This window comes from Pteropus medius, unplaced genomic scaffold, assembly GCF_902729225.1.
Source record: "Pteropus medius unplaced genomic scaffold, Ma_sr-lr_union100, whole genome shotgun sequence".
Taxonomy (NCBI): Eukaryota; Metazoa; Chordata; class Mammalia; order Chiroptera; family Pteropodidae; genus Pteropus; species Pteropus medius.
In genome coordinates, this window is record NW_024346667.1 from 10254544 (window position 1) to 10277413 (window position 22870).

The 22870-nt window shown below is 43.5% G+C and overlaps 1 protein-coding gene across 1 annotated transcript in view; it reads right to left on the reverse strand.

Annotated features, from left to right (window-relative positions):
- Positions 1 to 18830: 18830 nt before the first annotated feature.
- The window catches only part of POU4F2 (POU class 4 homeobox 2), a 58438-nt gene continuing 54398 nt past the window's right edge, over positions 18831 to 22870 (reverse strand). Inside the window, exons 5-6 of the mRNA XM_039876008.1 lie at positions 22220 to 22577; positions 18831 to 21785 (exon numbers count right to left, since the gene is read on the reverse strand). Coding sequence (XP_039731942.1) covers positions 20844 to 21785; positions 22220 to 22504 — 1227 coding nt within the window. The 5' untranslated portion in view covers positions 22505 to 22577 and the 3' untranslated portion in view covers positions 18831 to 20843. The remainder of the gene's footprint in view (positions 21786 to 22219; positions 22578 to 22870) is intronic.

Here is a 22870-nt window from a genome sequence, read left to right on the forward strand (position 1 = left end):
TTCCTTAAGCAGAGAAGATTCGCTTTCACATTCGATTAACCAGCTTTAGAGTGGCCTCTCTCAGGACTTCTTATTCCGTGATAACAATAAACATTCTTATTAGTAAAATTTTTTGAGTTGACTTCAGAGACAGTGGCCACTTTAGTGTACGATGACTCAAAACTGTGATGTGTAAGAATTGGGGGTTTTAAAAGGAGGTTTAGGACATGCCCAGATAAGGACCCCGTAAGGGCAGTAGTCCATAGGTATAAATAAGTCGAATGTGTCTAGATGTATCCAGGTTAGCTACATAGACATGTAGAGGCTGAATGTGTTCAAATGTCTTATCATTTAAACACCGCTTGTGCCTTGCATGCCCAGAAGGGTGGCTGCACTGATTGAGGTAGAGCTCCCAGAAACTTGAGGAGTCTCAGCTCTCTCCATCTCTATACAGATTTTTGCAGGCGCTCAAGTCTGGTGAGTACCTCTTTAAAGCCTTGCTGTACCTCTGTACTCTCATATGTAAAGCTTAGTAAACTGTTCCGTCGATTATGTCAACCTGTGGCCCAGTTTGAGCATATGAAGTATAACTGAAGATTGGGGTCTCTACACATTGCTACAACAGGAAAGGGTGAGTTAATTAAAAGCTTAGCTAATTCTCCTCACCCGACTTCCACACTGCCCTTTCTTGTGGCCTGGCTCCTAGCCAAGTCCTGCAGGGCAGCGTCTGCCAAAGCCAGCTCCCAGCTGCTGGGAAATGTGGGAAATATTATACAGTGGCTAGATGATTATATATCAAGACACATAAGAAATAGAATTTAAATAGATAACTGAGGCTTATTGCCATGCTATCATTTTCTTAACTTTATTAATGCTATGAGGTTCTTATCTTGCAAAACAATCACTGTTCACATCCACAGTTGTTAAAGCCTAGACTGGCTGTTTCTCTCCCAAATACAACAATTTCCCCAAATATTAAACTGAGACATTTTGCAAATAATAAAAGTGAAACATTTTGGAAGCAGTAGCACAGAAAATACAGTCATGTAGCTCCACAAAAAGAGTAAAAGAGAAATTTTGCCCAGTTTACAACCTAAACTTCTCAAAAATGTGTTGATTCTAAAAATAAAACCATACCATCTTTGTAAAATAAAGAAAAGAAAATCTTTGCTAGTTCTACTATCGTGCTTTCTAGAAATCAAAAGAAATTCTCTCTTCTCTAAAAAGGGATAATTAATAGAGTATTGTTTTCATTGAGTTAAGAATGTTTACAATAAATGTGCATAAACCTAAATTTCTAGAGCAAATGTATCAAAAATTACATTAACTGAAATGGCAAATGCATGCACAGTTCGATGGCCAAACGGAACCTTTAATGAATTTCCATTATAGTCATCTCATTTCTCTACTGGACTTTAACAAACAATTATAGTTTTACATAAGCCGAAACAGGCTCTGAAGAAAGGAAGCTTTCGCTCTGCCTGTCTCAGTTTCCGGGTGTGTGCTACAGGGGTGAAGGGAAGGGTGGGTTGGAATAAACCATCACCTGATGAAATATAATTTTTGCTCCCACTTCTCTGCTGCCGCAGCGCTCTGTGCTTAACCCCACAGCTCTTGTCATTTTCTCATCATTTTGTTCAGGTGTCTTTCTCCTCCAAAAATCTGTAAACTTTTTAAGGATAAGACATGTCTCTTAGTCTCAACATCTTTCAAAATACCTGAAATTCAATGACAGTTCGTTAAATTAATGATTTAAATGTTCAACTGACTAATTAATATAGTACTCCCAGGAATCTTGATGGGGGGAAAAAAGCATCATATATGGTGAAATCAGGTCTCATATCCCAACAAACTATGAATATGGCAGCAAATTGCAATGACTTCCAGAAGACACCTTCAATCTCAGATTCATACATAAAACCCAAAATGTGTAAACTAGAGTAAAATACTCTTTGTTCATTTTGCTCCTATGCATCCATTTGTAGTATCACATTTTGAACTACCTTCATTTTCTCCATGTGGAACTCCTGCCTACCTGGAACATCAAAAACTAGTTTTTCAGTCCCAGGTTATGGACTTCCTAGATTCCCGACATTCAGTTTGTTTCTGATACCTGGTTCTAGTAGAAGCCCATATGCCTACCTTACCAGTTCTATTTGGCTATTGAAATCTTAGCGTTATAATGCTCCAGCCACTACAGTCTTTGCATTGGACCCCTAAAGCTGAAGCAGTACCTATTTCACATTCCCCTAGATACACTATAACCACTTAGGATAGACTAGAATGTAAATTATTTTATCTTCGATTTCCTCAAGAAATATGAGATGAACTTATACCTAAAATACTAGGGGAAGAACTACATTTTTATGTGATTAATACAAAATCTGATAATTGAACCTAAAAATGACATTGTTAGCATATCAAGGTATTTCTCTCTAGCCTTTTCACAATTATCCTTAAGACAATACATAGGCGTCTTCAAATAATTTATACATCAATATTATTAACAAATAATTTTCCAAGGTGATATATAATGATTATTTTCTGAATTTTTTTAAAGTAATTGAGGGAAACAAGATTATTTTCCCAAGTTCTCAAAAAATAGAAAATGTAACATTAACACACCAAATTCTCTTATTATCATGGTTCCTCCTTACCTCCTCCCCAAAAGGATCTGAAGTTACACACCATCAATGGAAAGAAAAAGAGCTATTATTTTGTGAGTACCTAAAATGTGCTAAACACTGTGCTAGTTACTCGAATAATAATTAAAACATTGAAGAGAGCAGTATTGGTCTCATTTTACAGACGAGAATCATAAAACACAGAAAAATTTCCAAGATCACATAGCTACAAAGTATTACAATCCCAGTTTGTTCAGAATTTGAACCCAGGTCTATCTAACTCCAAAGCTGATGCATGCCATTTCCTCTCTAGTATGCTGACAACAGCATAATAAAACCAGAAAGTACATAATCCAATAAATAAATAAACATAAAAAAAGAAAATTATAAAAGGCTGGAGAACAAGAAGATAAATATTCTCAAAATATACATATTGAAAAAAAAATCCATTACATTTTAACCCAAATCTTAGTCCTGCACTTCAGCCAAGGCAAAGTGGGAAATCACAAGGGTAGCAGCCTTCTTTCATCTAATAAAAAAAAACGCACACACACACGCTACCATTTTATCAAGAAGGAATAATCTTACAAGTTCCAAGAGAAATTTCTTGTGCAGGTCACAAAATGAACCTCATCCAACAGAATTCATTTTCTCCACAGCAGTTATTCAAAGATTGCAGAGATTCCACTTAACATAGCTTGTTTCTTACATGGACCCATTTCTATAGCCAGGTCCAGGCAAACTAAAGACAGTGCTCCTGTCATAATTGAAAAAAAAAATGAGACGGTGGCTTCATATAAAATTTTAACTTTCTCAAATCATTAGATCTGAGTCTCCTGTCTCATTCCATGTTCATTAGCAAAACATCTTTCTGATAACAAGTAAGAAAAGACCTGCTGCCTCTGCTAAAACTACTGGTTATCCTTTTAATCATTTATCCTGTCAGTCAGTCAGTCAGTCAGTCAGTCAGTCAACAAGTATTTGTTATATGCCCACCATGTGCCAAGTGCTGTGCATGGTACAAGTGAGCTCAACAGAGCTGGTCTACTCCAATGAAGTTTACACCCTGGTGGAGGAAACAAATCACCTAGTCACATGAATGTTTATATTCAAATTCCAGTAAGCATAATGAAGGCATTACAAGCACTGTGAGAGACAGTATCTAGCCTAGAGTGGAGTCAGGGAACAGGTTAAAAAATGCTTCCCTGAAAAAGCAGCATGTGAGCTGAGATCTGACTTGCTTTTGTTAAGCACATATTTAGCCATCTACATTTGTCAATTAGGTATGTGTACAGCACCACATTAGAGGCCGCGAAGTGTACAAAGCAGCCTAACATATACATCTTTGAGGAAGTTTAAATTCAATTAGACAAATGTGTACACGTGAGAAGTTAACGATGCGAGAAAATGTTAGGGCGGCATCAGATAAATGGCACAAATAACAGATAATGGGCAAAGGACTTGATCAACCATTAAGGACTGATGTGATCCCATTTTCAAATGTTTTTAACTAAAACACACAATATGAAATACACTTTACACGATGGCCCAATATAAACACACAGATATAAATAAAACTGAAACAAATGCATCATGAAACAAAACTTGTTCTCACAATATGTGGTCCACATTGTTTCTATTCCATTTCATTTTTTAAATTTTTCCTTTATGCTGGTCACAACCTACTAAATTAAGTTCTTTGCCCACTGATGAGTGGCAACCTAACATTTGAACTTGCTGGAACAGAAAGGATTTCTGCACATATAAATGTCCTTCACAGAGATAAAAGGAAATCGGGAAGTAATTCTCACCTCCTACAAAAGTGGTCCAAGACAGCATGACCTCTCCTTCCCCCCACTCATCCTGCTTCTCCTCATTTCCAGGCACTAGCTGCCTCAGCAGGAAGGAATCCACGCCCAGTGCGTGATCATACCACATAGTTACCTTATCATCCTCTCCAACGAGTTATCCCCACTACTATTTTCTACCACAACCAATAGCATCAGCCTGATTCTTGTTCGGAATGTGTGAAGCTGTTTCACAGGACTGTGAGTGAAGGTTGCCATCAGAGATACAGCCAGACCAAAATTCCAGATCAGACCTATATTTCAGGCCCTGAGGCTATACATAAACAAGGAATTTATTCTTTAGTCCAGTATGTTTCTTCATAAGTATTAATTTTAGTCCCAGTCAGTTTTCCCAGTCCTTTTATAGTTGATCAAACTTCCAGTTACTAGACAGAAAAGTACCTATCATGCAGAATAAGCTACCACTTTTCCATGAATTCTGTGGTGATCCCTCACCAGTCCCCACCAATGTTAATAAATGTTTCATCTAGGAAAGAGATCTCATGCTTTACTCAGGCCTATCTGAAATTCTTATTTTCAGTAAGTATAGAGTTAATGAAAGCCTCAAAAAATCTGGCCTATCCATCAGACCTATGTACCTAAGAGGAATAAGGCCGGTCGTCACTAGCTTCATAAATACTCCTGTAGACATTCCCAGTGTTTTTTTTTTTTTTTTTAAGAAATAGTTGTTTAAAAATAAAATGTTAACTCAAAAGAAAATTATTGTCTGAAATAGGCAGGGGACAGGTTAAGAAATGTATCCATTGTGTTTATTGATACAAATGAGGAAAATTTATTGATTAGGTATTAAAAATAAAATAAAAAATGATAAACATGTTTCTCATTTTGCCCTACTCATTCACAAGTCTCCTTTAAAACTCTGGAAGAATGGTTCTGTTCCCCACTGGTAGGCATAAGTTATGTCCATAATCTGAGAAGTAACTGAGGAATTCTTCCGCTGACATGTGTCATTGTATTTCACAAGCACCTGCTAACTGACCCCAGTACCAGCATCGCCAGGGGTGATGAGAGCTGCCTCCTGGCCTAGTCTGGCTCACTCTAGGTTTTTTGTTTGTTTGATATAATCTGAAGATGCAGAAAGGAAGGCGTTGATGCTCTAATGCTAGAATAGGAAGGAAATGCACAATCCCTCCTAGTCTTAACCACGTCCTCCTATCTAGTCTTAACCACGTCCACTGCATAGGGCAGCTGCGTTTCTAGAATGAACCTTCAAACCTGAATAAGCCCCCAATTGTAAAACTGCGGCTCTTCTAAAGTACAAATGGGGGGGGGGGGCTCCTGGCAGCAGATCATGAAAGTTATCTATGGGGTTTAAGAGACTAAAGGACCTGTTGTGGGATTTGAATCAGATATAGTCATTCTTTCTCTAATGTCAAAGATAGTGTGGCTAAGTAGCATTTACATTTTAAACTTCCATATAACAAGCTGAGGTCAGGCTGCTCAGCCTATTTAAATGGTTGGGAGGGAAATAAGGCTATTTATGAATTAGTATATTTGCTTTTCCACGTGCCTAGTTGTCAATAGGTCAGGGCTAGGAAAGGCAAATTGCTACTGATATCTTTTTGTCAAAACGCATGGAGAGCGGATTTCTCGTGTTCTTCATAGGGTGACTTGTAAAATTTTCATCAAGAAGGCCTGGACTTCATGGGGTGGCCTTGGAGGAAAGTCAAATGAAGCCCAGTGATGCCCTCTCCCCTTGTGATTCACGGGAGGCAGAGGGCGGTGGTGCCTCCGGCGCAGGCCTCGCAGGCTTGGGCCGCTTCTCGAGCTTCTGGCCATGGCTGTGCAGCTAGCGGAGGCGCCAAGGGCGGGCCTGGGCTTCCCCGGCCACAGTGGAACCGAGCGGTGAAGGCGCCTCCGAGGCCTCTTCGCTCTGGTTTGGGAGAAAGGGCAACAAAGGCCTGGAGGCAGCCGCACGGATGCGGGAACCGAGCGGCTGCCGCGCTCACACCGCCGCCGGGGCGCAGGCGCGGGGCGCGGGCTGCAGGGCTGGGACCTCGGCGACCCGAGTCCTCGCGGCCTGGCGGGGGCCCCGGGAAGGACCCGGCAGCCGCCTCGCTTGCCCATCAGTGGGCGAGTCTGCGACTCCCGAGGCTCGCGACGCCAGAGATGGCAGCCGCGCTGCGCCTCCCCGAATGCAATTTTGCCCGGCGCGTCCCGGGTCGGCTGCCTAAGGCCACAGCTAGGAAGGAAGAGAGACCGAGAAAGAAAAAAGGGGGTGGGGTGGGGAGGGGATTGGGAGCGAGGAAGCGGTGTCATTTCCACCAACTGGGCTCTTTCCTGACCCAGCCGCTCATCTGTCACCGCTGTCTCATTCCTGTTATTTACATCTGTCTTTAGCATTCTAATTACTCGCTTTATTACTTTAGCCTGGAGGAATCCTGTAAAAAACAACGGAGATGAGGATCCTACCACACAATAAAACTGCCCAAAATCCCCACTGCACATTATACAGAGCACTTGAGAATATTTGTGCTGTTATATGACCTCAATATGTCCTTAGATTGATCTTATTATATCTTTCTTCCTCCCTTCTCTTTCTCCGTGTGTATGTAATGAACTCTTTCAAGGTTTGGAGTGCAAGAATAAACTGTTCAACAAATGATGAAAATGAGATTGTCCTTTGAGCACGAGGTAAAGGGGGAGAGGGTTTAGAAAAGACTTTGAGTGTTTAGACCACCTTCCCACCCCCGCCAGATCCAGTGCTTAAACTCTTGGTTTTATTTTTACTTCGACTTATAAAGTAGAGCCACCTTCACACACACAAGCACCTAAGGCTGAGAGAATCTTGGAAATTTAGAGGACAGAATAAAATGCTTAATGTCTTTAATTATCTTGCATTAATCTCTGAGTCCCCAGAAGGTCTCAGGAGAGGAAGTGAATTTAGAGATGGAAGTGGGGTTCGAAACTCAGGATGGTTGGATTGTTTTTATTTTAATGTAAAATTTAGAAGTGGAGGGATGTATAAAATCTTATTAAACCCTTGATAGCAGGATTCACAGATACACTCAAGACTTGGATCAAAAGGAGGCTGATACAACCTACCAGAAAATTCAGGACAAAATGCAGCTTTCTAACTGTTATTTATTCCTGCTAGTGGAATTATAGTTGCACTCAGTTGCAATTTTCTGGCTGTGCTAATGGTTTTCTTTATTATGTTACACTAACATAATCTCCCCAGAAAGAAAATGACAAAATATATGGATTTTTAGATAAATAACTGAGGTAATTTATTGGCCTTTATGCTATTGTGATGGGGTGGTTGATAGATAATGCAATAATATGTACATAATTAAGCGGGTTTACTGTACTTCAGTCAAAATATGGTCAAGGGCAGTATCTCCGTCTTTAGGGCTATGGTTTTCTCAATGGATATTTACTTCCTCCACCCTGTGGAATAAAGGGCAGACCTCAGGAAATTCTAAATAAGGGTTAGAGGTGCGAAGAAAAAAAAGGAAACAGTTAAATTCTCTCATAAAGGACTTTAGGTTAGGGCCCATTTTTCTATACTCCCCACCCCTTCTCATAAGGTTTAGGGAGCCAGGGTAAATATGAGTTAACAAGGAAAAAAAAAAAAAGACAACATTGAAGATAAACACAGGTCTTCCCAGAGAAATGAATAACTTACACCCAGGTCAGGGAGTGGGCCTTCGAAAACACCTTTGCAGGACCCAAGTCCTGCTGTCAAGGTAGCATGAAGCCTTCTGGGAAACCATGAATAGTGAACTTAGTCACCAAATGCCCCCTTGCCCTGGCTTCTGGAGGTTGCCCATTCAAGGCATGGTGTACTTGCTCTTCCAAACTCATCTAAATTACATCAATAACAGAGCGCACTCTTTAATGAGCTCTCAACTTTAAAGACTTGAAGGATATTAACAAGCCGCTTGACAAATGGTGCTTAGAAGCACATTAAAGACGCTGCTAATGGAGCGCATAATGACGGCTAATTTTCGATCAGATATAAATTAGAGCCCCAACAGTTATTTGCCTTAAGGACTTTATGTAAATGATTCTGTTCTGTATAAACTGAAAAGCGAAGAGAGCCCTGCCATTTTGGCAATCCTTGTGGATATGATTAATAGATCTGCAACAGAACTGGGCAGAGACAACTGATGGCATTTCCACCTAAAAGTCAGTGTGTTTAGGTAGTAAATATGCTATCTTCTACAGTCATGTGTGCCTCTTCTTCCGCCAAAAGGGTAAAAATGCCCTTGGCATCTCCTCCATATGCTTAAGGAGGTTCACAAAAGAAGAGTATCCAGGCTCATCTCCCTTATACCTGCACCTCACACCCACCAAGACACCAGAACAGCCACAACTCTACCCTTCACTAATTATATGCTTCCTCACCACCTGTCCCTGCACCACCCTTACAGACTCAGGCAAGTTTGCTGGGATCTAAGCTCCATTTGATCGATCACCTTTTAGAATGCTCTCACTGTGAAATTGCTTGAGCTCTCATTCCTAGCTTTGCACACAATTCAGGCTCTGCAAGAGCGTGCTGGGAAGGGGAAGGGATTGGGAGAAGGGAAAGGAGGGGAGGAGGAGCAGAGGAAGAAGAAAGATGATGATGGTCGTGGTGAAGTAGGAAGGAGAGGCGTGGGGAAGAATTTGAGAGCTGAAAGAGTGCAGATAGGAAAGGGTGGAGGAACTCTAACACCTGCCCAATTTAAATTGGAGGAGGCATTTGTGGCTTTGCTTTTCTTTTTTTCCTTCTATGCCTCCCACATTATAAGCGTTAAGGCTCAAGTCATCAGAATGTAAGAAGGGGTTTGGGGATTGATTCTTAAAATTGATTACCTTCCAACACATTCCTGCTCTGATGGTTAATGGGAAGCTTGGAAGAAGAATTACCCTAAGATGGTGTTACCTGTGTCCAGCTTCTGCTTTATCATGTCTCTTTGGCGTCAGCTGGGACAAATTGTCCTGCATGACACTCGGATTACTTAGAGCTGCATCTGGATGTAGTTTCAGACATAGTCTCCTTTCCTGAACAAGGGCAAAGAGTTTGTGTAAGTGTGAGTTTTCAAAACCTGAAAAATCATCCAACTCTAGCTTGTCAATGGCTTATTATAAATTACAAACAAAAATTTCACCTTTCTGCTGCAGGAAAGCCAAGCATTTGTACATCTCAGGGCAGTTTTCTATGCCTTACACATGCAAGAAAAATATGGATTTGGGGGGATTATTTTTATAAGCAACTCATGGGCAGTGTTCAAGTTGATACAGAAATCCTGCCTAAGTAACGGAACTGTTTCTACTAGTGACACCAGCTTCTAAGATTTCTCCATCCAAGACATTTGAGAGATGAGGATAATGAGAACAGGGCAGAGGGGAGGGGAAAATGGAAGGGTGAGGGAGTGAGCATTAAAGAGATTTCTCCTAGACTGATTAAATCATTTTATCTTGCAGTAACTGATACCTAATGGCCAGGAGTTAAATGCTAGAGAGTAAGGATGCTTCTTACTGTCATTACTGAGTTATGAAGTAGTTTTAAATTGGGGTACAATAAATATGATTGTTCTCATCTTCTATTAAATCTGTCTACTCCTCCCTCCAACCCTCCTCCCCAATTGCACACACTTCTAGTGCCAAAGGGACATGCGGGAATCATCTGGAAATTTCTTCTACCCATCAGTGTTGGATTCTGTAGCAGTGGAAGCAGAAAGAACAGCCTCAACTCTCATTTTGTCTGACAGCAAAATCCTGCTCCTCTCTGTTATCCACTGGCTAGGTTTATGTTCCGTGCTGATACCAGAACTGGATGGTAAAAGCTCTTTTTGAGAAATGAAACAGAGCTATGTTCTTCACAAAATTAACAACTAAACTGCAGAATTCTGGTCTCACCCGGTTTTAAGAGGAAAAGTAGCTGAGCTTTTCAGAATGAAAAGCGGTGTTTGACACATTTCAACTCAGCAAGCTTATTTGCTTATTCTTCCATTTTTTCCTCCCACCCAGAGTATACAGTTCAAGTCACCATTAGGGAATTTTGTGATTTTATTTACAGTGAATAAGCACGTGTTATCAAGACTAAGTGCCAGTTATCCGGATACTTTGGCCTCTCTCTTCAGAACAAATTGAGAATACCTGGCGACATGGGCTGGTCTCATTCCCCGTGCTGTGGCCTTTCTATTTTATTACATCTCCTCTTTCCCTTTTATGCATCTACACTGTCTAAGATAGGGAGATGGTCATTCTTTGCACTTCTTCTTCTCCCTGGGGACAGGTAGAGATCACTCTCCTATTTACCACCAGTCTTCTGGTCACACTCCCTCTTTTTTCTTGTTCCTCTCTGAAACTCCGAATGCATCGGGGCAGAGGGGGGATTGTTTTACTGAAAAGGAAAGCAGCAAGCAGCACAAGAAAAAAAAATCAATGAAATGATTTAGGAAATGGAAGAATGGGCCCCTCTGACAATATCGTAATTAAAAGCTCTCAGGGCTGCAAAGTGAAAAGTTGATGAAAGAAAGTGCAACCGATTCTGACTTAACCCATTTAGGACGGTTTCACGGAAGTTAGAGCCTTGATCTAAGGATGTGAGCCCCAAGGTCCTCAGAAATGACTTTTCTCTCAGAAATAATCAGAAGTACTGGATTGGAAGCCAGGGGCTGGGTTCTCTTTCCCACTCGGCCCCCCTCCCCAAAGACCAAAGACTGTGGGAGTGGAGGAGAAAGCTGCCACCTTTATTCTGGCTCCAGGTGAAGAAGTGATCACTTCCAGATACTGAGATGGAAAGTTAACCAGCTCCGGAGCTGTGTTAGAACTCCCTCGGAGTAGGTAACAAAATGAGACTTAAAATCAATAGCCAGACTGCCCCCTCGAGAAGTCACTGAAGTCCGGGAGAGCCCAGAGCCTAAAGCACTGAACCCAGATTCCCAGAGGGAACCCTCCATCTAATTCTGGCCCCTCACCCCTCACCCCTGCTGCAGGTCTGGTCCCAGGTCCTTCCTGGAAGTCACAAACTGCTTCCACCTTCGGAGACAGAGGTGCTGCCACCAAAAGACACCGTGTTTGCGTTCTGTGGAAAGGCAGGAAGGACACCTGTGGCAAACAGAAGGTCAAAGCCGGTCAGGTGCACTGAAAAGGAGATACCTCAAAGGTAAGTCTAAGGCACCTTCCCAAGCAAATCGGGCAGCTAGACAAAGAAGGAGAGATTTTGAGTTGAGTTTGAAAAGTATCACCAAGGTATCCTACCCCGAGGGACTGGCTCTGAGTCTGCCTGTGCGTTGTTTGTGAACATCCATCTCCGTGTGTGCTACCGGCTGACGAGTTGGCTGACGAGTTGCGAGGAAAATGTCAGAGTGAAATAGAGGATCCCTACCTCTCTTCTGGTCCGTGGCTTCAGGCCAAGCCCTCAGATGCAGGTGCACTGTGGCGGGAGGTGGCTCCTCCGTGCTGTCAAATGATTTGGCTTGGGCGGTTCTTAGCCCACCTTTAAACACAGATCTTGCTTTTGCAAAGGCCAGAAGGCCAGTTGACCTTTGACAGCCATCTCCACCGATAGACACATCTTACCCCCACTGTCCCCACCCCCGGTGCAAGGAATAGATGCCATGGATTTATAACTGGGAAAGTGAGAGACCGACCAGGGTTGGAGCAGAAAAGGTGGCTGGCTCTCTGGGCAAGTTCCTGGGAAATCTTACCTTCCATATCTGGGCCCCAGACTACTGTTGGATTTGGAGCCTTAAGGTGACTGGTTTTTCCAAAGGGATGACGGCTCTCCCTGCCTCCCCCCACCACCCCACCCGCCCCATCACCTCACACACCAGGCCAATAACTATCCAAACCAAGACCTACTCTGTCTCTGGGAGTCAGGGAGCCTCCACTCTGTTTGACCAAATTGCATAGAGATGCAGACTGCCATTTAATAAAGCCCCGGTTACCCACTGGGAACTAGGACTCTGGCCCAGTGTGTATTAACCCTCCACCTCCTGTGAGCCCACCAATCTCAGAGTCCCTCAAGCCTTCCAAGAATACAAACACCACCCCAGCCGCTCTTGCAGAGGGTGTTGATTTCTTTCAATCACTTACAAACTCATCAGTAATTTTTTAAATGACACCCCATTGATTTAACAGAACTACTTTGTCATTTTACAAGAATTCCAGAAAACAATTGGCTTGTTTCAAAATTATTGGATATGTACTTTTCATTTTCCTGTGGCCCCAAATTACTCAGGGAAATCTAGAAGTTACAAGAGAACCATCCCTCTCCTCCATCAAAAAAAACAAAACAAAACAAAACACCAATATACACAAATAAGACTTTGAGTATGTTCCTAGGGAACAGAAAATGGGAAGGTTAGGGGAAAGAGGAAGGAAGAAGTATCGTATTTCTGAAAAATTATAACAAAAATTTAAGAACCAAGACCCAGACACTATGGGAGGGCAAGGGGGACACGGGCTTCTGTTAGCTACAGAGAAGTCTGGGGCTGGGGGAGGGCGCTTGCTTTCCGACGAGTGACAGCTGGAGTAATGGCTGCAGACCTGGTGCAGGGGCGGGGGCGGGCGAGGCTTGGGGAGGGGCAGTAATTACTAACCAGGCTCACTCGCCTTCCTACTTTAGAGCGAACGCGTTCTTTTTGCGTCCAGCTGCGCGCTCGGCTTCCTGCTCGGCCTCAGGGCACTCTGGAGCCTGCACTGGGGTGGGTTGGGGGTTCTGCCAAAGGACTTTAAATCGAGGTTCCTAAACGGCTTCTGAACTAGGATGTCCCCAAGGTCCCATCCTTGAAGGGCTGTGGAGCAAAGGAAAGTAGCTCCCAGCCACTCCGCCTGCATTAGAGACCTGGCAAAAAGTCGCGGGGTGGGGTTGGCAATGCCGAAGGGGGCAGCAGCCCAGGAAACGGTGATCCATCTGATTTGGCTCCTCGGGACTGAAAGCTTTCCCCGAGGGTTGAAGGGAAAGAGAAGCCAGGTCCCAGCCCACTCCCGCCACCTCGCCTCCCAGCCCACAAAAGCGCAAACCCAGAAGGCGCAAAGCTCCCTTGGGCCCCAGAACCCTGAAGTTAAGCGAAAGCCAAGGGATCAGCGCGCGGAAGGGCGGGGAGGAGGGGCGAGGGGTAAGGGCTAGGTACTCCACCCCCTGCCGCCGCCTCCCTCCCTCCGGCTGGGAGCCTCACGTAGTCTGGGATTTTTTCAGAATAATTGATGGGTCCAGTTCTCCAGAGCTTTCCCGGTGAGAGCGCGGCGGACCGCGCTAGAATTTAAATAGACGTGATTAGTAAAATGCAAGGGGGCGAGGCGCCGGGCCTGTCTTTCTCGCGGGTTCCTGGCTGCACGCCTGGCTAGGCGCCTGCTCCCCCAGGCTCTAGGGGCCGGGCGAGGCCAGAGCGAGCCCCTCCAGCACGCGTGGGCGGCTCTGCTTCCCACCGCCCAACCCCACGGACTCCAACCCTCACCCTCTCCCCGCCGACCTCTCACCAGTGTGCACCCCGACCTGGAGGGGAGGGGAGGAGGGGTGCGCAGGCAATCCAAGGCCCGCGGGGTGCAAAGTGGCGGTAAACTAGAGAGTGGGTGCAGGGATCACAGGTGCTAAGCATTAGCCTTGAAAAGCAAAGGAAGATTGGTGACCGCTGTCCCCGCGCTCTGCTTCTCCCCGTCTATGTTCCCTTTCTCTATCCTCCCTCGCCCGAAGTCCCCTCTCCTGGCTGCCAAGCTGGTGCAGCCAGGTCCGCGGAATTGACGGCGCCCCTTCACTTACCCAAAGCGCTAAGGAGGTCCCCTCCACAAATGAGTGACCTTGTCTGGAGAAAAGCCTTCGCCTTCGCTCTCTCTAACATCCCTATCTCATCGATTTGTTCCTGAAAAGGGGGCTGTGCATTCTTATAACATCTACAGCCAATTAATATTGCATTAACTCTATTTAAACACACACACACACACACACACACACACACACACACACACACACAAAAAGCACCAGAATACTGCACCCTATCAAAGCCATCTATTATTCACGGAAATGTAATTGGAGACCTAAGATATGTGTGTTAGGGGCCAATGGAGGAAAACAGAGTCGTGACAATATTTCAGAAAGGAAGGGGATCTGAGGGTATCTAATATTTAATTTCAAGTCTGTGGTTTTCTAATTCGAGATTAAAAGCAGTCACGTCTTTGAAGCCAGACAGTTGGTATAAATGTACAGTTAAAATATTCTATTCCACGGTCCCTAGACAGAGCTCTCTGCTCGTCCCAGGCTTCATTAAATTTTTATTATCATCCCAGACTAGAGCAGGGAATGAGCGGAAAGACTGTCCATCTAATTGCAATTGATAAAAAAAAAAAAAAAAGCTCTTAGATTCCCCCTCATTTTAATATATTAACACCAGTTTTCTTCGTATGTCCAGTCTTTCCAAACCCTGTGATACACATAATCACTTTATCACAGATACATTTTCCACTTTCCAACAGGCACTGGGCTTAGCTGTCTTCTCTGCCCTTTGAGCAGGCCTGGGGGTAGCGGGGTGGAGGTTGGTGGGAGTGCAGGGAGACAGGGTACTATAGGCTGCTTCAGAAAGTGATGCTATATGGAAAAAAAAAAGCGACATCAGTTCTTGAAGCATCTGGTGAAAGATCAACGAGAGACAACATTTGCACTAAGCTGGTTCTTCCTGTGGCAAGATGAAAGCATATCGTAACCCAAACAAAACAAACAGATTATTAGATCGGGCTGCACTTTTCGACAGCCCTTCCACTGTGTGGGATGAAAGCAGAATAATATTTTCATTTTCTTTCTTTCTTATCTCTCTCTCCCTCTCTCTCTCTCTTTCTCTCTCTCTCTCCTCTCTCTCTCTCTCTCTCACACACACACACACAGCTCAAAATGTTTGCTCTTTTTTGCCTTCTTCATGTGCTACTAATCCTGTTCACACCAGAGGACTGTAGTGTGTGTGTGTGTGTGTGTGTGTGTTCAGGGAGCCTGTCTCAACAAGAGTGCTTTAAATTTTTTTGAAATTGGTGTAAATAAAGCTTTTCATCTCTAGGCATTGAAAGTACAGAATAAAACCCACAGTTTGCTTTCTGAGCAGCTTCCTATTATCACACCGCCACTTAATTTTATTTCTATTCTCTCCAAGTTAAATAGAAAGACCGGCTCACAGGGGAGCTGCCATGTGCCTACAGACTAGGGATGTCAAGCAGAGAGACTCACTGTGCAAAGTTAATTTCAATTCCCGAGGAGGATTTCACATTCCGGCTGGCTCTGACCCACAGTAATTAGCTGAGATAACTAATGATTACTTACTTATTCCTTGTAATTATCTGGATTTAATAATTTGCTGTGTAATTTATTAATTCACTCATAATAGCCTTTCAGTACTGGGAATGGCTCCTTTAAAGGGGCCAAGCAGGAAGAATTTAGTGATTTTTTTTCTCATTGCCATAAATCTGTCTCCTGACAAATGTAGACTTCGGGAATATTTCTATCATCATAATCATCTGGAACCTTTGTCTTTCTCTTTGTGCTACCAGGATACCGGTCCAACTTTTTTCTTTTTCCTTCTGTTGCAGCCCTTCCTTCCCACCCTCCAAGGCCAACTGAAAAGTAAAGTGCAGTTTTCAGTTCTATGTGGACCATTTAGCTAGAGATAAATTTTTGTTTTCACTAAACAATTGAAAAGATAAATTTCTAAACTTACCGTTATGGCTTGCCTAGAAACATTTGAGCTTCATCTGCTGAATAATATGTCTTTTTAAATCAAGTAAATTTTTAAATGCCTTTCCACCATCTCCTCAAGAGCTTCTCCAATAGATAGACCAAAAGGAATTGATTCATTTAAAGTTTGAAATAAAGCGTTTTATCTCCCAAATTCTAATTCTCTTGGTAAAGAGAGGTCCCAGGATTTGTCCTTGTTAGTGAAAAGTTATGTATTGTTACTATTTTAATATACATTTTATAGAAAACAGGAGAGTATTACATTAGATGTAAATCTTAATTATTTCATGTGCCTTTTCATATTTTCATTAGTTTTCCCCAAGCTATATCTCAATGAAACTTAATTTGATAAAGAATTGACCAACTGATTTAATGTCAGCTATCCAGAGGAAACTGCATTTTTCCAGATAATATTAGAATCCAATTGGTATAGAGAGTACTTACATGTCAACCAGGCCTTACATGATCTTTGCTGTTAGTCATTTATTCCATTCCAGTTTAGATTTACAAAATAACATTGAACAAAAAGATTGGATAATTTGCCTTTAGAGAAGTTTAAAAAATAAACTACATAGTTTTGAACTGTCAAATTGAGGATGATTAGGTGTGCTGCTAGGTCAATGCATAAAAAATCTCTTTCCAATAAAACAGTAATTGTGGATCTTGAGGAAATAAAATTAGAAAATGTCCTGAATGCCAATGGATTCGATTGATATGACAAAGATCTTCAGCTTCAATTTGCTATTTATCCAGTTGAGTATTTTTAAAATCAATGCCAAATGTATATTTCTTAACAATTTACACATGGTTCATTCTATTCTTACCTTTAATTTCTTCTTTAAGACCGATCTTCTCCCCAAGTCTCTTTGGTTTGTTTTGGTATGTCTCTGAAACTCTTATTAATAAATGCTTTCAGAATAGATTTCTTTCTAAAATTATGCCTTTCCCATAAAACACACATTAAAGCAGACTCAAATAATGGATATAATTTCCAACTTGTAGGCAAGAAAGTTTTTTTAACCTTGTAATAACATAAAGAAGATGAATGTGAAATGTGATACAGTTTTGAAAGTCTAGGAACATGGGAGACAAAGAACACTTGGTCCATGAGGGGGGAAAATACAGGCCTTCACTCTCAGCTGTTGAAGTAAATGGAGAGTCCTCACAGAAGAACTCTTGGACAGACAGGCAAGCTATTAGGTACCTCAAAATGCATTTAAAAGGACACCTGTTTTAGTTCTATTCAATATATTTCTCAATTTCTATTACTCCCACAGGATTTCTCTTTTTATTTAAAGGTGTCATACTTGTAGAAAGTAAACTAGCACATCTTGTCTGTCTTCTCCCTAACTGACTTCCCTTTCTCTTAAAGCATATTATCCTAGACCCTTAGGTAACAGGCACAAATGGGAAGGAGGAAGTGTTAATTATTGAAGCTAATTTTTATCCTAGATCAGGAAGCCTGATTTGCTATACATTCAAGCCATTTAATTAATTCCCCCCACTCTAGAAAAAGTAAGCAAGCGGAAAGTTCTCCAGCTGCCTGGTCAAACTTGTGGAAGTAGAGGGGAGACCTGTGGTTACTATCCGTGGTGCTGAATCAAGTACTCAGCATCGTGAGACCGGAGGCTTTTTGAAAAGACTTTTGGGAAAACAAAATCCAAGAATGAGGGATAAAATGGAAATAGGGGCTTTCAGCCTCCAAACTATAGGAATAAAATTAAACCATCAATATCACTATATCTGAATTCACAATTCTTTTAAATCTCTACAACTTTCAAACACCTATAGGCATCTATACAATTATTATTGTATCTCTGTTTCTAAATGGACATGTGAATTTTATTGCTTCAAGTGTCTTCTTATTTCAGTTATAGAAAGAGAAGTTTCTCCACCCATTATCTATCCAACTTTCACAGCTCTTTTTGTTACATCTGAAAATCACAATCAGTTTTCCAACAACATTTAACTCCAACTTGAGACATTATAACTATTTTTATTGACTCATGGGATGTTTCCTAACCTCGCCCACAAAATAAGAAACACCTCAAGACAGTTACAGATTAGAAGTGTCACAGTTCAGGTTAGCAGAATTATCCTGGAGAACAACCTGATTCCTTCCTCTTTTTGGACCTATAGATTGGAATGATGTTCTCATCATCAATAATATATCTAAATATATTAATATTTAAGTATGTTAAATATTTAAATATTAATATATCTAATATCAAATATCCAAACCAGACCTTTCCTAAAAACAAAACAACAACAAAAAAAAACTTTGAAAACCTAATATATTGCTCAGTTGTTGTAGAAAGTCTGAAAATTATTTCAATGAATAAGGAGGTGTTTTTAAACTAGGATCAGAAAAAATAAAAGTCTGTGTATCATTGGGCAGAATTTCTTTTTGCCAGATCAGCATTAGACAGCCTTCCAGCAACTCTGGTATCTGGAAACTGGCTTTATTTCATAACCCAGTAACCTAGGTGCTTCCTGCTATGGCTTTGCAGTACTGCTCTCCAGGAGTGGTGATGGAATTGAGAACTATGGGGGGCTAGCCTCCAGGGCTCAACCAGGGCATCCTACTCCCCCAGCCAGGCCTTGACCCTTGCCACACCCAGTCTCCCAGTGCTGCTGAAAAGTGAACTGAGTTCCTTTCTTCCTTTTACCAAGGCAATTTCTCTCTCTGCTCATAGAGATTCTCTTTGCAGAATTATTGCAGATCTGGGGAAAGAAATCCAAGAGAGGTATTTGGAGCCAAATATCATGATCTCATCTGGGCAGAAAAACAAAGCACCTTGTGAGATGAGCTCTGACTATTAGAAGGTTATTAAAAAACTCTGTTCTTTTATACTTTCCTAGAGAAATACCCTGTACTAAATCCAAGTCAGACTTTGATAATCACTCTATAATAAACCATCAAAATGTTTCTACTTTTAAAAATCCCCCATCAAAATAATTTCCATGTAAATGATTAAAACATCACATTTTAAACGCCATTTAATTTTAGTAGTATATTTTAATGAAAAAGCAGCATACTTTGCCAATAAAACATTAAAATTATCTCTTCAATGAAAGACAATCAAACAACACCAAAATAATACATTACCGTAGTAAATAAACCATCTATTAACAAAAACAAGAAACCAGGTCATATACAGAACTCAAGACTTTGGAGAGCCTCAAACAGAACAGCAATACAGCAAAATTTGTAAGAATATATCTATATGTGCATCATTTTGAATGAAATATTTACAGTAGATAAGGTACCAGCCATCATGTACCTAATTTTTTTGTTCCAAAAGAATTCTACCAAACAATGTGAATTTACAAGCAGTGCACTGTCTTTCTTATAGTTCAAATTAGTTTTTCTACAAACAAACCTCCAAAAGGAAAAACTGAAGGATTCCTGTAAATGTTAAAACGTAGTCAACAAAGCAATTGAAAACTAGAAGACTGAAATACCTTGGCGAAATCTTAGAATCTGGAAGGACAAACACCAAGTGGCAAATGCACCTAAAGCTAGAAAATGATGCATTATAGTCATGCTTCCAACTGCTTCATTTCTTCTCTCCCATTAGAGGGGTGTATCTCTGTGTGTATGTGCGAGAGAGAGAGAGAGAGAGAGAGAGAGAGACAGAGAGACAGAGAGAGAGAGAGAGAGGTTGAGAGTGTGTGTGTGTAGTGGAGACAATGTGGGAATCCCCATTAAATATGTAACGAAGTAAACAATACTCTGGACAGTGAATCAGGTCTACACGATTAAGACATCCATTACTGAGTGTCAACTCACAAATCAGAACACTACCAGTAAAAACAAAGAAAAAACGATCTTCATTCAAAGTGAGAATATACAAATGGACCAAAAGAAACACAGTATAAGAGGAAAGCTGTAACAATTCAGTAAACTCATCAAACAAAAAAAAATTTTAACTTCACCAGCCACACATTTCCCCCGTTTTTTAGACTAAAGAACTTTAATTAATTAGAATGTGCACAAATTAAGTTGCTAGAGAGATAAATTAATAATTTACAGAGGGTTGTTCGGCAATAATCTAATAAAAGCTTTCAAGATCAGTGAACACAGCAGGCGCAACTCCTTTCTTAAGCATTAACACTTCAGAGAAGGGAGAAGGGGTAAAACCACAATAAAAATATATATATAATATACAGTGTAAATGCAGAAAATCTGCCATCTTTTTTTAAAATTCAAAATACTTTAGAGATGTCTCTCACATCAAGCATCCACTCTAGTTTAAAGTCTCGGTCCTGAATCAATTTCTATTTCTGAAAAATAGCTGCAAAGTGTACTTTTAAACTTGAACGAGGGTGTCTTTAGGAATAAAAACAAATCTTACTTGATCATTCTGGGGGCCTTTCAAAAGGCTGTCTCGTCTGCCTTCCTGCAAACAGCCAGCTCCAGACTTCCTCTGAAGTGGGGATGCCTTTTCCGGGTGGGGTGGGGTTAAAAGGGACAACTTTGCTACAACTTGACAAATCCCTTCTTTTGTCTGTTTTCCTTTGAGAAGTGGTTTCACATTCTCGACGGGTTTGGGGCTCAGTTGCTCGCTCGCTCGCTCTCCAGTCCTCGCTTTCTCTGGATTCACATTTACTGGAATTATTTCTGGTCGCCGAAAGTGAAAAGAAAAGAGGCAGGAGAGAGAGGGAGGGGAAAAAAAGGGGATGCGGAGGGGGCTGTCCCTGGAGAGGCCAAAGGGTCTCCTAAATGCCTGCGGAATATTTCATTCTTTTCTGTTTCTGCCTCTGGTTGCAGAACCAGACGCGCACCACATTTTTCTTAAGGTCCAGCTTCTCCGCGATGGCGGCGATCTTCTCGGAGGACGGCCGCGGCTGGATGGCGAAGTAGGCTTCCAGCGAGCGCTTCTCCGGCGCGGCGATGGACGTGCGCTTGCGCTTCTTCTCCGCGCCATTGAAGAGCTCCGGCTTGGTGAGCTTCTCGCGGTGAGACTTCTCGGCCTCCTCGAGCCACGCTTGCAAGATAGGTTTGAGCGCGATCATATTGTTGTGAGACAACGTGAGGGACTCGAACCTGCAGATGGTGCTCTGGCTAAGCGAGCCCACGCCGGGGATCTTGAGGTTGGCCAGCGCGGAGCCCACATCGGCCTGGGTCACCCCCAGCTTGATGCGTCGCTGCTTGAAGCGCTCGGCGAATGCCTCCAGGTCCCGGGGGTCGGCGTCCACATCGCTCATGCATCCCATGTGCGAGGGCAGCCCGTGCGCGTGGGCCATGCTGAGCGCTGCTTGGTGCATGGGGTTCATGGTAGCCATGTGCGGCGCGTGAGCTGGCGTGGACACCACGGTGCCGTCGGGGCCCGCCATGGCACCCAGGGCCAGCCCGGGACTCAGGTGTTCCAGCAGCTCGCCCTCAAGCGCCTGGTGCGGCTGGTGGTGGTGGTGGTGGTGGTGATGGTGGTGGTGGTGCGTGCCCGCCAGCGCGGACGGGTGCGAGATGGGCACCGACGAAGAGGAGGCAGCCGACGTGCACGGGATGGTATTCATGGTGTGGTAGGTGGCGTCCGGCTTGAAGGGGCTGTGGTGGGGCGGGTGGTGGTGGTGGCTCTTGCTCTGGGAGACGATGTCGACCGCCGCCAGAGCCTCGGCGCGGGCCAGCAGACTCTCATCCAGCCCGCCGAATATATTGCTCTGCAATTGCAAGTAAAAGGCACACATTACGCTCAGCAGGGAATTGTGAGCACTCTCTCCGGAAACCCCGGCCCTGCGCTCCACTGCCGCCGCCTACAACATCCCCAGAACGTTAAAATAATAATAATGAATAGTAATAACAATAATCCTGAAAATGGCTGGTGAGGAGGAGAGGAAAGAAGCCACCCAGAGAAGCCAAGAGTGCACGAGGAGGAAGAAGTGAGCCTGCAAACAACACAACACGCGCACGGGCAACATCCCAGGTCATAAAAATTAATATGAAAGGAACGACCCGCTGAATACATAAGAGAGAGAGGGGGGAAATTGGTTGGAGGTGTGGGGTGATTTGCTGTGCAGACATGAAAAAAACATCAAGCAGATAAAGGAGGCTGTCAAAATGTGCCTTTAAGCGGTGATTATGCAGAAATACGCACCGGTGGGGTTGGAAGACACGCTCTCCGCATCGCCTCCGAGCCCCCGCCGCTGCCGCCGCTGCCGCCACTCGTACTGGAGCTGCTGCTCCGGCCTCCACCACCCCCGCCACTGCCACCACCGCCACCGGCATTGCTCGAGCTGCTAGGAGAGCTGGCGGAGGGCGCCGCGGGCGCGGAGGAGCCGGGCGAGGCGCTATGCAATGCCGAGTACTTGGGCTCCACGTGCAGGCTGCCGCCGTGAGGCATGCTGAACGCCTGCTTGCTGTTCAGGGACATCATCATCATCTTCCCAGCCCGCCGGGGCGCTTGTCCGTAGCGCAGGCGCTGACCCCGGCTGCCGAGACCCTCTGGAGAAGTGCTGGGCAAGAGCGGGAACGGGAAAGGGCGGTGCAAAGTTGAGCTCACCCGCCACCGCCCCGAGCTCGGCGCGCCTTGCCCTGGCTAAGCACTCCTCCGCTGGCTTCGCTGTCAGTACGAGCGGATGCTGGGCTCCGCTCGGCGCTGGACTGCAGACCTGGGCGCCCGAAACTGCCCCCGCGCGTGGCGGCCGCCGAGTTATACTCCCCTCTCCCCGCGCCTGCCCCCGCACCCCCACCCGCCCGCTCTCCCTCGCGCCTCCGCCCTCCCCTGCCAAGAAGAGGTGGTTCCTCC